Consider the following 16,226-nt stretch of genomic DNA (forward strand, 5'->3'; position numbering starts at 1 on the left):
GATTAGTGATATCACCTACATGTATTCATTTTGAATTGTGATATCACTTGATGGAATGAGTGGTATCAGCTATTTTCATTTCTTATTTCATTAAGTAATAAATGGTGCCTTCTTCAAGACAGTCTAGATTCAATGCATTTAGTAAATGGCGAAATCTTATATGTTATGTTATATACGCACAAAAGAGGTCCGTTGAACAACCCGATTTTACGTATAAAAAACTAGATTTCGATTGAGCCTAAGATACTTCGGGCTGTCTCCTTTCCCCCGTGTTATGGTTTGAGACAACTTAATATGAAATGGGTCCCTGTAATATTATATATAATTTACTTGCAGTCAGTTTTGCTAAATTTATTGCTTTTTTCTCTGTTATTATTATTAATGTTTAAGAGACTGAATATAACTTTCTGAATCATGTTTATATAGAGTAAATGCATGCAGTCTAAGCATAGTCTTGGGAGCAGTTGTTATTTCATACATAGTTTGAATAGGTGATATATTAAGTACCTATTCAAAATGAGAAAAAAATGATACCATCTATTCGAATAAGTGATATCACCAATTCGAATAGGTGAAACCGCCTATTCAAATACCGGTAGGTGATATCACTTATTCAAATAAGCGATATCACCAATTCAAATCAAATAGGTAATATTATAGGCCCGTAGAACGCTCCCCCTTTTTTTGAGTATAGTATTTTGGTTTAGTAAATTTTCATTTAGATGCTGGTTGCCCCACCCACCCACTTTTTGTTGCTGTATTTTTATTATTATTATTAATATTATTTTTGGTTTTGTTTTTGCTCGTCAGATTTTGCCAGGAGGTTGCCCCCCCCCCCCCCACTTTTGAAATCGTTGCTACGGGCCTGATATCATCTATTCGAATAGGTAATATCTCCGATTTGAATACATGATATCGCCAATTCAAAAGCTTTAATAGGTGATATCACCAATATTCGAATAAGTGATTTTACTTAAGGAGGCTGGGGGGTCAACAAATTAACCACAAATTAACCACCAGATTTAACTTAATTATTTAGATATGATATCTTAAGCTGTCAACTATCATTTGGCAAAGAAAAATTTCAAAAATTTTAGTTTTAAAATTTGATCATTTTCTATATCTTCATATGGAGCTCTTCTTCTAAAGGAGATCAATATAGTCTAAAAATGGCCACAACCCCCAGCCTCCTCTTAAGTTATATAGCTTATTCTAACACAGGCACCTAGTTGTTTCTGTAATAATCTTTTCCCCCAAATTATTATAATAATAGTACTTATTTCTGTATTTTTTTTACTCCATAGTATAATAATAACAAATTATATAGCTTAAAAAGCACCACAGAAACAAGTGCCTTTGTATTCTAACTAGGATTAAAAATATATTTGAAATACTATTCACTGAAATCTTGAAATCTTGAAATCTTGATCAAATACCTGGAAAGGTATCAAATACCTGGAAAGGTACATAATTTTTTCGTGATGAAACTTTTTAAAAAAGAGTAAAAAAAGAAGTCCTTTAATGATAAATTCTTGAGGAAAATGATATATAATATTGAGGAACATATAGTCAGACCTCCGAAACATTCATGAACGAATGAACATTATGTATCGTAACTTTTCGGATATTTTCTAAAAACTAAGTTTTAAAGCGAAGATATTCGATGAGTTCCGAACTGTACATCTTCTGGGGATTTCATGTAAGAAACTGCTTTCATTTTCAGAATATCGAAAATGTTTAAAAAGATATATATCTATTCATAATTATATATTTTATCAGAGGAACACATGACTTCATCATATTTTGTTTAATTTTAGCCCAAATAAAGTAATTTTTGTGTATTTAATACTGTTCAAATCGGGATTTCATGTAAGAAACTACTTTCGTTTCAATTTCAGAATATCGAAAATGTTTAAAAAGATATATATCTATTCATAATTATATATTTTATCAGAAGAACACATGACTTCAGCATGTTTTGTTTAATTTTAGCCTAAACAAAGTAATTTTTTGTGTATTTAATACTGTTCAAATGTACATTACATCATTACAGATCCTGTGTGAAGATGGCTTCCTCGGAAAAAGCAATGACAGACTTGAATGGTGTGTTTACATTTATTGCATGAATCACAATTACGTGTCGTTAGCTATAAATACATTGTTATGTTTACAATATCATGATATAAAATACATGTAGGTACATGTACAGGTGTTGGACTATCAAGATATACTCTCATTCCTCCCGCCAATAATCTCTTATGTCTTTACAAAAGTATGATGTTGAAAAATAAGAGTGCAACAGCATGATCAGCATGCTCATTGCACTACAACATAAGATTCATGCCACTTGTCTGATAAAGGGTTACTCATTTCAGGATGTAACAGTAAACAAACATATTTTTTGTTTGGCCTAATGAGTTCAGTTGACTTAAACCATTCTATGACAGATTCTACATATCCATGTTTTTTTGCAAGAATTGCAAATTGACTAATTGTACTGATGGAGAAAAGACAGCTAGAACTAGTCAGTGTCTATAATCAGTGGAAATTATCCCCCAAAAAGGTCAATTATTTTCTCAGGACTAGTAGATCTTTGGCAGGACTGACAACTTTTACCAGCAGTCAGCCCTGCATGTCTAGCTAATTAAGCACTGTCTGTTGGTATTTTATTTGTGTCCTTTCTTTATATACAGTTGACTTTGGCAATGAAACAGATGAGGTAGCAGAGGTGATACTATCAAAGTCTGAGATGCAGAAGAAAAAAACCCTAAAAGACATAAAGTTCTCAGATTACAAGGGGTCCATAGAAAAGATCCATACAGAAACGTAAGGCTGTGTACATTATAGACATTCATGATGTTTCAGTCAATTTTAGTTCTTTAAATGAGGCACCGTTTTGGCATTTACTGTCATAAAGTGATATCACCTATTCAAATAGATGATATCATTTATTCATTTGGTGATATCACCTATTCAGCTTCTGAATTGGTAATATCACCTATTCGAATAGATGATATCACCTATTTGATTTGAATCGGTGATATCACCTATTGGAATAGGTGATATCACTTATTTGAATATGTGATATCACCTATTCTTTTTGAATAGGTGATATCCTTTTTCGAATAGGTGATATCACCTATTCAAATCAAATAGGTGATATAACCAATTCAAATACTGTAGATTCCTTAATTTATGCTAGTACTTAATATCTCGAAATGGCCCAAGGGCGTCAAATCGCAGGGTTCGACACTCTTTAAAATTTGGACTCGGCATTTGGGCAACCTTGGTACTGATTTCAGGTTGCCCGAATGAATTTCAGGTCGCTCAAACAAAATATCAAATGAAACAAAAATGTGCAATTGTTTAAAATTTGTTAAGATAACAGAAGTTGTGCTTTTGTATTATAAAATGTAAACCAGGCATTTTTGGAATGCCAAAAGCTGTCTTCTAGTATTTTATCAAACAAAGAAAACAGCCAACAAATATTAATAAGCAGAATCAGAATCCTAGTTCGGCTTTAAAAAATTATGTTTGTTTCATGTAATATTCCCAATAAATCAAGGGCAGGGTTCGACATTCACGCTCGTCACTTCGTCATTTCCATCTCAGAATGATTTTGGACGACCTGATTTTCAGTCTGGCTCGCCCAAATGACGACCTGGGAAGAGTTGGGAATATTCAATAATGTTGTTTAATATTTTAAAATAAACTTTATAAGGCCTTGAAAACATTGTTTCTTGCAAACTGACCGACTCATTCAAATAGCAGCCGCGTGGATTTTTCTTTCTGCCAAATCTGTGTTTGATCAATCAGCTGATGTAATTTTTACCAGAAGTGATAAATTAAGTTTTATTTGAGATATAAAATATGTCAACCTAGTCAACAATCACCATAAAGAGTAATGATCATTATTGTAACATCTAGCATTTCCTCCACAACTTTCTGATGTTCGTTTTCTGCTGCTAGACAGCCATGTTGGGTATCCACTGTAAACATCACACCTGGTTAATTCAGTCCAGGGATGTTTGACCCCCTTATTTAGGCCTTTATGGTATGTGAAAATGAATGGAATGTTTTAAACTAGAAAATTTATTTTGTGTCAATATGTGAGGTGAGATTGTACATTAGCACAAAAAAAATCTCCAACCTACCAAACCCTTCAGGGTTCGACACTCTTTAAAATTTGGAAATTTTAAAATATTAAACAACATTGTTGAATATTCCCAACTCTTCCCAGGTCGTCATTTGGGCGAGCCAGACTGAAAATCAGGTCGTCCAAAATCATTCTGAGATGGAAATGACGAAGTGACGAGCGTGAATGTCGAATCCTGAAATCGCGAGAAAAATAATTAGCGAATGGGTGATTTATCTAGAGATTTTACATACATTAAAGCACCATAAAAATAAAAGTGAGTAATTTAATTTCGCGAATGGTGCTTCTCTCGTAATTACGCGATAATTAATTCCTCTTGCATATTTAGGAATCTACAGTAGGTGATATCACCTATTTGAATATTCATTTTGAATAGGTGATATCACTTATTTAAATAGGTGCAAATTATTGAAGAAATAACAACTGCTCCCAGGACTTTTTGATTACTTTCACTTTCGTTTTATAACTTCTGAGGTACATGAGTGTTCTTGTGGAGACAATGTATACAGCTTCACAGTTGGTTTTAAGCACCGTAGTAGAATTATTAATAGAACTTAATTGTCTATCAATAAATATAGCAAAACTAATACTGCAAGTAAAATTTATATAACTTTATAGGGATCTATAACATAAGGTATTTAAAATGTCTCAGAGTAAAATGTAAGGGAAAACTGGACAGCCCGAATTTGTTTGGGGTCAATGGAAATATAGAAAGTCTTGAGGAAGGGAGCATTCATTATTTATGTTGTAAGAAATGCAAATAGGTGATATCACCTATTCGAATTGGTGATATCACTCAATCAAATTGAATAGGTGATATCACTTATTTGAATAAGTGATATCACCTATTTATTTCCAATAGGTGATATCACCAATTCGAAAAAGTGATATCACCAATTCGAATAAGTGATATCATCTATTCGAATAGGTGATATCACTAAATGGCAATACAGTAAAACTCACTTAGTACGAACACGGATATAGTGAATTCACGGATATTGCGAATTTTTCTTGGATCCCCAGCTATATAAATTTAACAAATTTCTTATACTGATATTACGAATTACGGATATAGGGAAGTAATTTCACAGCTCCCAGTGACTTGTTATAACCGCGTTTTACTGTAAATACCATAACGTCGCCTCATATCTTTACACCCCTATTTTTAGATGAATTCAGAAAATGATTAAAAAAATCCTAGATTCTCATTTAACTTTTAATGAAAAATTGTGTTGTTTCATTGTACAGATATTTTTGTTGACCTCATAAATTCTTGCAGATTTATCTCTTATGACAGAATAAAAGTCGATCATCATAGAGTTTCATTTAAATGTACATATCTTTGACAATACACCTTCACCAATATCTGTCACAACCAGTTGTTCACTAAGCATCATCTTGTCAGCTGTCAAAATCATGCTGACATTTGCAGGAGTTGAATGATAATTTAGTTCTGACCCAAATCAGAATTGTAAAAATTTCTGGATTTTATTGTGTGTAGAAACAGAAAATTTAAAAAAAAAATGAGGCGAGGGTTAAAATTGGAATTGACAGGGATGAGAATCTAGAATTTTTTTTTTTATTATGGCCTTAACCTCTCTAGTAAAGGTGTATGGTCATTTAAATATAGGGATATTTTGTATGTAGCCCCTCTCTCCCTCTTGGGTCATATATAATACATGGCTTATACACAAAACACATGTATACACAGAGTATATTTTCTAAACATATATATCTACATAATAAAATGTACTATTTTTTAACATCCTCATAAAATTAGATGTACCAATATTACTGGCAATATTACTAATATTTTCCAGTCATTATTTTTTAAATTGTTTTTTAAAATTACTGGTGTATTTTCAGATATGTGGGCATAAGAGTTACAATCAAGGATGAATTGTATGGATATGATATTCCAATACCTGAAGGACAGAAAATTTATGCAGACAAAACAGTTGTACAAGTAAGAGCACAACCATATACATTAACTGACATTTTGAATGATCCATGATAAAACAAGAGAGATCTTAATCTGAAGGTTTTCAAATGTTGTAATGCTTATTTTTTAATTTTTAAAAAATTTTCTTGATTAGCCAAAGAAAGATGAAATTCAAGTCAAGATTTTCAAGGAAACCAAGTTCAGTCTCAAGAAGGCCATGATGAGTTAAAGGAATTCAGACTGTAATGTGTGACATAGACCAGACTTTTGTGTGTGGTGTAAGAAGTAGTTTGTAGGTGGTGGAAATTATCTTCATGTATCTGTAAATAATTTAAGCAATATATTTCTTTTCTAAATCTCGATTTTTCTGTTTGTTCTTGAGAGGATTGTCTTTAGAACATGAATTTATCCACAGTACTCTGTAATTTATTGAAAAGAAGCAACTCATAGACTTTATTTAATTAAGACTAATTAATATAGGTTATAATTAATTTGATTAGAATTCAATCAATATACCAGTGCAGATACATCATCAAGTATGGTTTCAAAGTTGTGATTCGCATTAAATGTTTTTGAAGAAAACAAACATCTTAAATCTATGGAATTTTGAATAAGATAAAAGTATTTTCAAGGAATTTACATGCATTTGTCAAGTGTCTGTAAAAGGCTTCTGGTAAGAATATTGAATTAACATTCCACCCGGTGTATACTCTGGTTAGTATTTTGTTCATTTTTGTATATAAAGGTGTATTTTAACAGAAAAGATGCTTCTGTTTGTTCTAATTCTAGTAAAATCACAAAATAAATGCTCTGAGATAAAGTTCAGATTTAAAAAATTATTTTCTGCTCAAATACATGTATTAATATTTGTAAAATAATTTGTACAATTTCTAATTTTCAGTATTGAGCCTGTGCTTATAGCAATCAGCTTTTGCAAGTTCATTTAGTTGTTCATTTATTATTTTTTTTCCAAATAATACTTCATCAAATATCCTTAATGTTTATATAATAAACAGTGATAGATTGTGCAATTTCTTTTACTCGAGTCAGCTTTTTATTTTTTTTTTTTAAACTTTTTTATCTATTAATGTAATTTTTCTTATTGCAAACATGTAGTATTAAAAATGTAGCATTATAGAGGTTTTGGAAACCAAAGTGTACATGTACTAGTACAAGGGGAAATATGTGCATTTCGTCATCACTTTTGCTAATGATGAAATTCTACACATATCTACGTATGTGTAGATTGCTGATTACCTGTAAGAGCAAACATGTAGTGTATATTTACTTATTTGCTGTTCATTTCAATCAAAGTTTGTGTTTTTCTAAAACCCAAAGATTTAGTGCAAGTACTGATACAAGGAACTACAAGTTTTTATGATAAAAATTATTTTAATGCACGGTAAATACACTGATCTTGACTTTCAAAACATCAATTTAGAATTAAGGGTATAAGTATTCTTTTTGAAATTTATTTTTGTAAATATTTGCATATAAACAATTAAATTACTCATGAACATTATAAATCTAAAAGGATAAACTTATCCCCCCCCCCCCCCCAAAAAAAAATTGAAATCATCTGAAGTAAAAACTTGTATTTAAAGCATTTATAAAAAGATGTACAAGTTATGTTGTTAAATGAGAAAATATGTAAATGCGGACTTGTATTTTCTAACTTGTACTGTACACGTACATATACACGTTGGTCTGCAAAACCTCTCTATTAATTGTGACAAGCTGATAATTGGGGAGTGAGAATTCTTACAATCCAGTGCAACTTTTCTTTGATGAAATTTAACTTTGATGCTTGTATTTTGATTCATTTTTATATTATATTTTATATATATTTGCTGTGACAAATCTCTTTGTTAATATTTGTTTATACTTTCTAACTTTTCCTGATGTTTACATCAATTTTACCTTGAAACCTTTTTAGAAATAAAAGTTTGCACAGAAAAGAAAGGACATTTACTTGTTTTCTCATTAAGCCTTATTGACAGTTTTTAACATGTGAAAGTTAAAAAAAAAAGAAATGTTTAAGAGAAGTATATGCCCTTTATTGCAACTTTAAATTTAGAATGTCTGTAATGATATTGAAAACTGCTGGTCATCTACTAGTCAGGGGAGTTTATCTCTATCAGACCTCAGTATCATTAGGGGTTATTTTTTTTTTCTGAAAGAGTACCAGTGTACCAAATTTAATGTCTATAAAGCAAATGGTTCTCAAAATAGTGAAGTGACAATAATTTATATTCTTATGTCTAGTTTCTATGTTGTTTGACCTTGTGACTGCAAAATCTACAATGGGTCATTTACTCCCTTGGGGAAACCAGTGTACCAAGTTTGATGTCTGTCAAGCATAGAGTTCTCAAAACATTGAGTAGACATCTTCCTATGTAAAAAGTAGTATGACCCTTGACATTGTGACCTTAAAATCTACAGTGGTCAACTACTCCTTATGGGAAACCAGTGTACCTATTTCAATACCTTTCAAGCAAAGGGTTCTTAAGGTATTGAGTGGTCAATATATTCAGTTTGACCCATGACCTTGTGACCTCAAATCAACAGGAGTCATCTGCATGAACTTCTTTTAAAGGAAACCAGCATACCAAGTCTGATGTCAGAAAAAGGATGCTCAAGTTATTGAGTGGTCGATATTGAGCTGTCAATACATTACTATGACCTTTCACCTTTTGATCTCAAAATCAATAAGGGTTATATACTCCTTAAGGGGAACCAATGAACCAAGTTTCATATATATCAAGGAAAGAGTTCTCGAGATAATATATTTCAGGAGTAGTTTGCCCCCCTGACTTTTGACCTTGTGACGTTAGGGGTCATCTACTCTTCAGGAGGTATCAGTGTTCCAAGCTTGATATCTGTCAAGCAAAGGGTTTCCAAGATACTGAGCGGATAACATTTGGTCTACCGGCCGACATACCGATCCATACATCTCTGGAACAGGTAAAGCCAATCTCCCTTGCAGAGTTGTCGTTCGTTCCTCTCTCACTCTCAGCCACCTTAAAATTTGTCCAGTGGTTCTGGAGAAGAATTAAGTTGAAAATGAGAAAAAAAGATTGACAGCCAGACAGACAACCTTTGGTTCAGTTGAGCTGAAAAAAGACAGTACTGTAAAAAGATTCAATAAAAAAAAATAAGAAGCGTAAAAAGGGGAGGAAAAAAGGAGGGAGAGGTGAAAAGAAATTTAAGAAAGCCCCCCCCCCCCCGGCCTTTCCACGCAATGCATTTGGGATTTCAATATTTATTTTTTTGATTTCGATATTATTTACATGTTTGTTCAAACCTTTAAATTGAAATATCATCCAGCAAATGCTAAATTTACTTTATTTTGTCTTCTAAAAAGTAATCGTAAGTGATGCATTGTGATTCAGAGAACCGAGTTGAAGATTGCTCGAAAGCACATAATTGAATATAAAAAATACTAGTGCAAGCGTGTACTCCATAAAATTGAGTGACATATGTCAAACATGTTACATGGAGGTACAATAAAATTCAATTTACACAAGCGCAAAATTGTGGACATTTTACATGTATAGTCTTTCCCTCTGTCTGTCTGTCAGTCTGTCCCACTTGGTTTTCCGCACTTTTTTCCTAAACGCTTGCAGATATTGAGCTGATTTTTGGTATGTGAGTGTATCTTGAAGAGTTACAGATCAAGTTTGCATTTCGTTCCGCTTCATTGATTTTTGACGGAATTACGGCCTTTTCAATTTTTACGGGTTTTCCGCAATTTTCTTCTAAACGCTTGTAGATAGTGAGCTGATTTTTGGCATGTGGCTTTACCTTGATTAGTTATAGATCAAGTTTGCATTTCGTCCTGCTTCATTAATTTTTGACAGAATTATGGCATTTTCAATTCTTAACGGGAACCAGATTACACTTGCCGGTAGGGGACTAGTATTGCTAATGCAATACTCTCAGAATGCTTGTTAAAATGTTAAAATGACTATTTAAATAATCATATCACCAAATTTTAAATTGTTAATAAAAAATTGTGGGAAGACAGTACTCAAAAAATGTAATTAATATATATATTAATTACATTTTTTTGAGTACTGTCTTCCCACAATTTTTTATTAACAATATAAAATTTGGTGATATGATTATTTAAATATATAGAAACAATAGGCCGACTTTGCCGCCGTACATGTACAGGCTAAATCCAATTTTTGTAGAAGAACATTCATGAGAGAATTGATTTATTTAATTACAGCTTCTGAGATTTATACCAACCATGCAATAAATATACTTTTCTATAGACATTCAGAGAAAAGTCTCTTGTTTGAGTACATAAATTTTCATTGACGAGTTTCTTTGGTCTACACTTTGAGACTGACACTGTATAAAGCCAGTGATGTCCTGTTACAGTATGCACACAATTTCACTAAAAGAAAAGGGAGTTCACATTTAATGTTGGAATTGGAGTCTAGACTGATCTTCAGGCAATTGGCATCGCTGTTTCACAGTGGAGGCAACCAGAAAAAAAATATTTGACAAGGAAAGGGAAAATATGTCTGAAATAAAACTGACCCACCACCCCCCCCCAAAAAAAAAATAAAAAAAGTAAAGTAAAATGAAATAAAATAAAATAAATAGATAAATACACAAAAATAGATAAAATAAATAAAGAAAGAAAGTTAAAAACAAAAATCCTGAAAATGTCCGAAATCGAGATACCTTTTCTCTCTCATTGGCGTCATTGCAACAGAATTTATTTTAGCACAATAATTTTAAAATGCATGAGGGTGACCATATAGTGCATCAAACAGTGGGGTAAGCAGTCTTTGAATGACAATTTCCACATTAAAAATGCTGCTTAAAAACTATTTGGAGAAGTGGGGAAGTGGAACAATCCCTAACTCCCGGTCGCTCATTATTATAATTCAATTGACTATATTTACTGACAAGAGGAAATTTTGGCCTTTTGATGCAATATACATTAAATTATTTCGTAAATATTTTTTGACAGGTATTGTCATTCATTATATATAAGCTTCAATGTTATTACCTAATTTCTGACGAAATACTGTTATTTCTTCTATAAAAAAATGAGGTCATCGGACTAGGAGCTCATTCATGCAGACACATCCTTACACAGTATGGTGGGAATAGCAACATGGATTTGTTTGGCTGGAGGTGCACTCCTTTGCATTGTCCTGTGCTGCCATCTTTTTCGAAAACGGTAAAATTACTTCTATAGTTGATAAGAAAATGCTAGTTTGTTCACACAGTCGGTCTGACTTTCCTTGTTTACTATGATATTACACAGTTACATGGTTCACTAGCACTTACTAGAATGATGTTCATTTTGAAATTTATTATTTCTCAAAACGAATTGTAATTGTAATTTTTAATAGTATATGTACATGTAATCACAATGAAAAGCATTCTTCTACCATTTGGACAAAAAATCAAGGCATTTAAAATCTTGTTTTTATAAATAACTACATACGGGAGACAGATTGGGTTAAAACGCAATTAAATTCGAGAATTCGTCGTCACGCCTTTTACATGAAAATTTGTTTTAACAAATTTTGAATTTTACATTGTAAAACACGCTTATGACGAAGTGCCAGGGGCGGAGGATTTTGCTTCGTTATAAGCGCAAATTGTTGTATCCGTTAACTTTACATATTTTTAAGTCATGGGGAATGAAAACCACTTCGCTGTAAGTGTGTTCGCTATAAGCGTGTTTTACGTTAAAAATTCTCACAAGTGACAATTATAAAATAAAAAGTTAATAATTTTCTTCAAGAGTCAACATACATGTAATTATTTTCGGAAAAGGATATCTGGTTGGGTCTACTGCGGAAATTTATGAAAGATTTTTAAAGGGACATAGACATTCAAGTTTACATCCTTCAATTAACTTTCGTTAGAATTTCATGACTTGCATGTTGCAATACATGTAATTAAGGGTATTTCAGACCGATATATTATAAAATTCTTTTATCTGAAAATTATCATAATTACGAATAATTTTTGCATGTTTGATTGACATGAATCCTTGCATTTTCACTAATATTTATCCTCAATATTTATGTTACAAGATGTATAAATAATTCAATTCTGGTTATAACGCGGTATTTGATGGATAAAAAATTTACTTTCTATCGTATAAATTGGGTTGCCTACGTCACAGTGACTTGCGTCAAAAACGTATCGATCCACCTGATGTTACATTTAAATTTTGTACAATTTGAAGTCATTTTCAAGGGCAATCATCTTTTTTCTTACATTAAGTGAATGAAAATTAAATTATAAGGAATGAAATTAATAGCTACCCAATTTATACGGTATAAAGTGGGTTAGAACAGTGGCGCTTTTTTATAAACCGCTTCGCGGTTTATAAAGCGTAAACTGCCCCAACCTACTAACTTTATACCGTATAAACTGGGTAGCTATTAAATCCATTCCTTAAATAAAAACTAAACAGAGAAATTCGAAATTGAAAACAAAACGCAATCCTTTGTAGATTACATGTGTTCATGGAACTTTTCCTTTCTTCAAATATCATAATTATGCAATCAAAGATATAAATGATACAAACTTTGGCTAAAAGCTGGATTTTCCCCAGGAAAAAGCTGCCGACTGTTCCTCCAAATGTTGTGGTGGTTCATCACTTCTTTGGAAGAGGATTAATGGTTCCCAGCAAGTCGCCATTCCCAATGAAACTTGAGACTTTTCTACGCATGACCAAAACACCATATATGGTGGGTGCTCTCTCTTTCTCTTGAAAAATTTGTTTTTAGTATAATATAGTGATAGGTATATAGCCAGTAGTTAAAAAGGTAGGGGTGTGTGTGTGTGTTTTTTTTTTCGGGGGGGGGGGGGGGGGTTAGCCAAGTCTCCCAGTCTCGGTGACAAAATCTTGAAAAAAAGGCCTTTTGTCACTTACACCTTAGAAGTATCTTCAGGATTTATTATATATCAGTACTTATTACTCGCAATGTGAAACTGGATACAATGTACATGCATGCATATGATCTCGAAGATGAACGGTATTATATTAAAAAAATTTAGAAAATAATTTTAGAAAAAAAAGATGAGAATAACGACAATCTATTATATATAAGTAAAATGAATAAGTTTAGAAGAATAAAGTTTCATTTTTCATCTGAAGTTTCTCAGTAATGCCCTAAAGTGATCACAAACTGTATAGATTGATAAGGATGATGGTTAAAAGAACGAATTTTGAAAATCATAGAAAGTCTATAGTTTCTTAATATTTTAGAGATTTGATACAATTAGGCATCATTTATAACCAAAATAAGTCCAAAAATATATAAAGTTCCATGCATCCATTATTTGGTTTGTACACTGTATCCTATGTCCTTAGAATCCATCTTAGATTTCATTAATATGGCCATACTTTTTACAAGTGCGTTAGAATATAATTTCGAACACATTTTTAGAATGACCACAGCGGAAGAATGTCAAAGAAAGGAAAAACGCCATGGATCGAATTTAATGACACAGAAGTTGCGGATTCCCAATTCTGTATAGATTTCCTGAAAAAGAAAAACGGCATCGACTTGAATACAGCTCTAAGTACCCAACAGAAAAGTGTAGCCAGGGCATTCTTGAAACTGATTGAAGAAAACTTTTACTGGTATGAAAGCCTAAGTACATGTATAATAGTGATTATATCCCCATTTCAAACTGTCCACATTGATAAGCATACTTTCCCTTCTTTATAAAGTGGGTTTGGGCCGTGGATATCGGCTTGTATAGCTCAGTTGGTAGAACGCCTGTTTAGTGATGCAGGGGTCCCAGGTTTGATTCCCTTCCAGCCATAAACATTTTCTTTTTGTCTCCAAGAGCATGCTCCATGAACAATTTCTTGACAAGAAATAACAAGTTGATGAAACAAGGATATCAACAGTATCGTTTGAAGTCAACATTTCGCAAGTTTTATAGTCGATACAACGGCATTGTCAACAAATATAACCTATCATTAAGTCAAATGCTGACTGACGTTTTTCATACTAATTATTAGGATATTATTTACATACTGAATTGTCCACGGATTTTTCGGTTTTTCCCGATCATGACAAGGAGCACACGGCGGGTGTGACCGGTCGGCAGGGGATGTTTACTCCTTCATGGCACCTGATCCCAACTCTGATGTTTTTGGAGGTCTGTGTTTGCTCTACTCCTGATTTGTTTAAATGGTCTTTGAGATTGAATACTGTTCGTTATCTCCATATTTCACTGTACATAATTTGGTGCCGTTGACTTCCTCTGGACTTGCAGATGAAAGCCCCTCCAGGGGCAAATAAGAACTTTGGTTGTGTCTTCGTGAGCAAAGACAATTTCAGGAGGGTGGAATTTAACGGTTTGCGCTCTAGATATCGGCCTGCGTGGCTCAGTAGATAAAGCACCTGACCAAAGATGCAAGGGTCCCGGGTTCAATTCCCGGTCCAGCCATACATTTTCTCCTTTCCTGTTACAGAAATATCTAGTTGGTCAGGTGTTGCCAGTTTTGCGACTTTAAAACACAGAATCTGATTAGTCAAGTGTTGCCAATGTCCTTTGTTTCACTGGAAATACATGCCTTGTCAAGCCGTTATCTGGTCTTGCCAAGCTGCGACTTTGAAATTTAGGGTCCTGTTAAGGCCAGGATATAATATCACAAAAATTTGGAAAATTTTAATTTACATGTTCTTTTGAAATGATAGAAATCATTAAAATGTTTGGTTGAAAAACTTCAATAAGCTAGTTTAATACGACATAACAAAGTTTTAAAATTAACTTTATTCTCATCAAAAGTTTTACAAGTAGATCTTCTAAACCACCTTTGTCTCCATATACTTTAGATAATCCTATGTACTCCTTTCACTGTAACCATCACAGCTATTTGCTGATATCTGTTTTGCACTTCAGGACGCTATGTATTGAACTGTTTTGTAACAAAGACAACATACCAGTGTTAAAAAGTTTAGCTCCACTGAAAGGAGTCGGATTCTGGCTGTATTACTGGTTTGTCAGACGTGCCATTAGAAGCGCCACCTGGGGACATGGTATTGGACGCCATAGTTTGGAGGAAGTCTGGGGCATAGGTCAAGCTGATATCGAGGCTCTGTCTAACTATCTGGGTAGGTGACGAAAACTTATATCAAGGGTGTTACTAATATTTACTTTTTAAAGAATTTTGCTAACCGTCTGCTCGGAAAAAAAATCATTTTTGTGTATATTGATTACATGTATATACAATAAATTCTTATCGCTGATTAGATATCAAAAAAAAAAAAAAAAAAAAAAAAAAAAAAAAAAAAAAACTATCTCGCAAAAATAAGGTTGTCGTTAAAAATTTGGTGACCTAACGTATTTGTGTAGGTGATAACTGGTTCAATATGATTTGAAGTTTTGAAAGATTTTTTTTATCATACAGATAGATATACATGTACATCTGAATGTCTAATAATTTTTTTTGCTACACGTTTCTTTAGGTGATAAGAAGTATTTCATGGGAGATGACCCCAGTGAAATAGACTGCTCTTTGTTTGGAATGCTCACATTTCTTCTGGTGAGCATGCAAGGAACAAGATATGAAACTTTTACCAAAGGTACGATATAACACAAATTACTGTCATAAAATTTCATTCTTCTAGACAAAATGAAAGGATTTTTGAAAAGCTTATAGTAAACTCTTTTTTTTTAATTTATAGAAAACCATCCCAATCTTGTGAGTTACTTTCATAGAATGAAGTCCACCTATTGGCCAGACTGGGGCAACTTGACCACGGCCAGTGACAAGTTTACCGATGATCATGGCAAAATATATTTCCCTGAAAACATTCCCAAATGACACAATTTTAGCAAAGTAACTGTAAAATAACTGTTCTGTACATGTTTCATTTATGAGCAGAAAATAAAATATGTTTTGTTTGTTTGTTTGCAATCCGTCCATTCTGCCATGCACTTTCGATGAGAAAAGAAGAAAATATCCTTTAGATTTTCTTTCTAAAGATAATGCAGTAAAATGGATGTAAAAGATAGAAAAAATTAACAAACGTTAATATGTAGATTATTTATCACATCAAATACATGTACATGAACATCAATAAATGCATACTTTATTGCAATTTAGACCAAACAATTTGC

General features: G+C 32.6%; 2 protein-coding genes across 2 annotated transcripts; both read left to right on the plus strand.

The window, feature by feature from the left end:
- The first annotated feature begins 1,670 nt into the window (after positions 1 to 1,670).
- Positions 1,671 to 6,697, plus strand: LOC133189095 (uncharacterized). The gene is made up of 5 exons (XM_061324524.1): positions 1,671 to 1,699; positions 2,054 to 2,103; positions 2,694 to 2,826; positions 6,023 to 6,122; positions 6,253 to 6,697. Exons 2-5 carry the CDS (start codon positions 2,067 to 2,069, stop codon positions 6,325 to 6,327), a joined length of 345 nt encoding a protein of 114 aa, XP_061180508.1. The 5' UTR covers positions 1,671 to 1,699; positions 2,054 to 2,066; the 3' UTR covers positions 6,328 to 6,697.
- Positions 6,698 to 12,658: 5,961 nt separating this feature from the next.
- LOC133188297 (failed axon connections homolog) lies at positions 12,659 to 16,009 on the plus strand. The gene is made up of 5 exons (XM_061323666.1): positions 12,659 to 12,832; positions 13,535 to 13,731; positions 15,006 to 15,217; positions 15,572 to 15,688; positions 15,791 to 16,009. Exons 1-5 carry the CDS (start codon positions 12,659 to 12,661, stop codon positions 15,928 to 15,930), a joined length of 840 nt encoding a protein of 279 aa, XP_061179650.1. The 3' UTR covers positions 15,931 to 16,009.
- The last annotated feature ends 217 nt before the right edge of the window (positions 16,010 to 16,226 follow it).

This window comes from Saccostrea echinata, unplaced genomic scaffold (assembly GCF_033153115.1).
Source record: "Saccostrea echinata isolate AGI-Se365-2 ecotype Australia unplaced genomic scaffold, CSIRO_AGI_Sech_v1 ptg000016l, whole genome shotgun sequence".
Taxonomy (NCBI): domain Eukaryota; kingdom Metazoa; phylum Mollusca; class Bivalvia; order Ostreida; family Ostreidae; genus Saccostrea; species Saccostrea echinata.

What these genes read in the sequence shown, in the direction of transcription:
- LOC133188297 (XM_061323666.1), top strand. Translation starts at nt 12,659, where the DNA reads ATGATACAAACTTTGGCTAAAAGCTGGATTTTCCCCAGGAAAAAGCTG. An exon ending in ATTGAAGAAAACTTTTACTG is followed by an intron (nt 13,732 to 15,005) that starts GTATGAAAGCCT and finishes TTTGCACTTCAG; the next exon opens with GACGCTATGTATTGAACTGT. An exon ending in GGCTCTGTCTAACTATCTGG is followed by an intron (nt 15,218 to 15,571) that starts GTAGGTGACGAA and finishes ACGTTTCTTTAG; the next exon opens with GTGATAAGAAGTATTTCATG.
- LOC133189095 (XM_061324524.1), top strand. Translation starts at nt 2,067, where the DNA reads ATGGCTTCCTCGGAAAAAGCAATGACAGACTTGAATG. An exon ending in GAAAAGATCCATACAGAAAC is followed by an intron (nt 2,827 to 6,022) that starts GTAAGGCTGTGT and finishes GTGTATTTTCAG; the next exon opens with ATATGTGGGCATAAGAGTTA. An exon ending in CAGACAAAACAGTTGTACAA is followed by an intron (nt 6,123 to 6,252) that starts GTAAGAGCACAA and finishes TTTCTTGATTAG; the next exon opens with CCAAAGAAAGATGAAATTCA.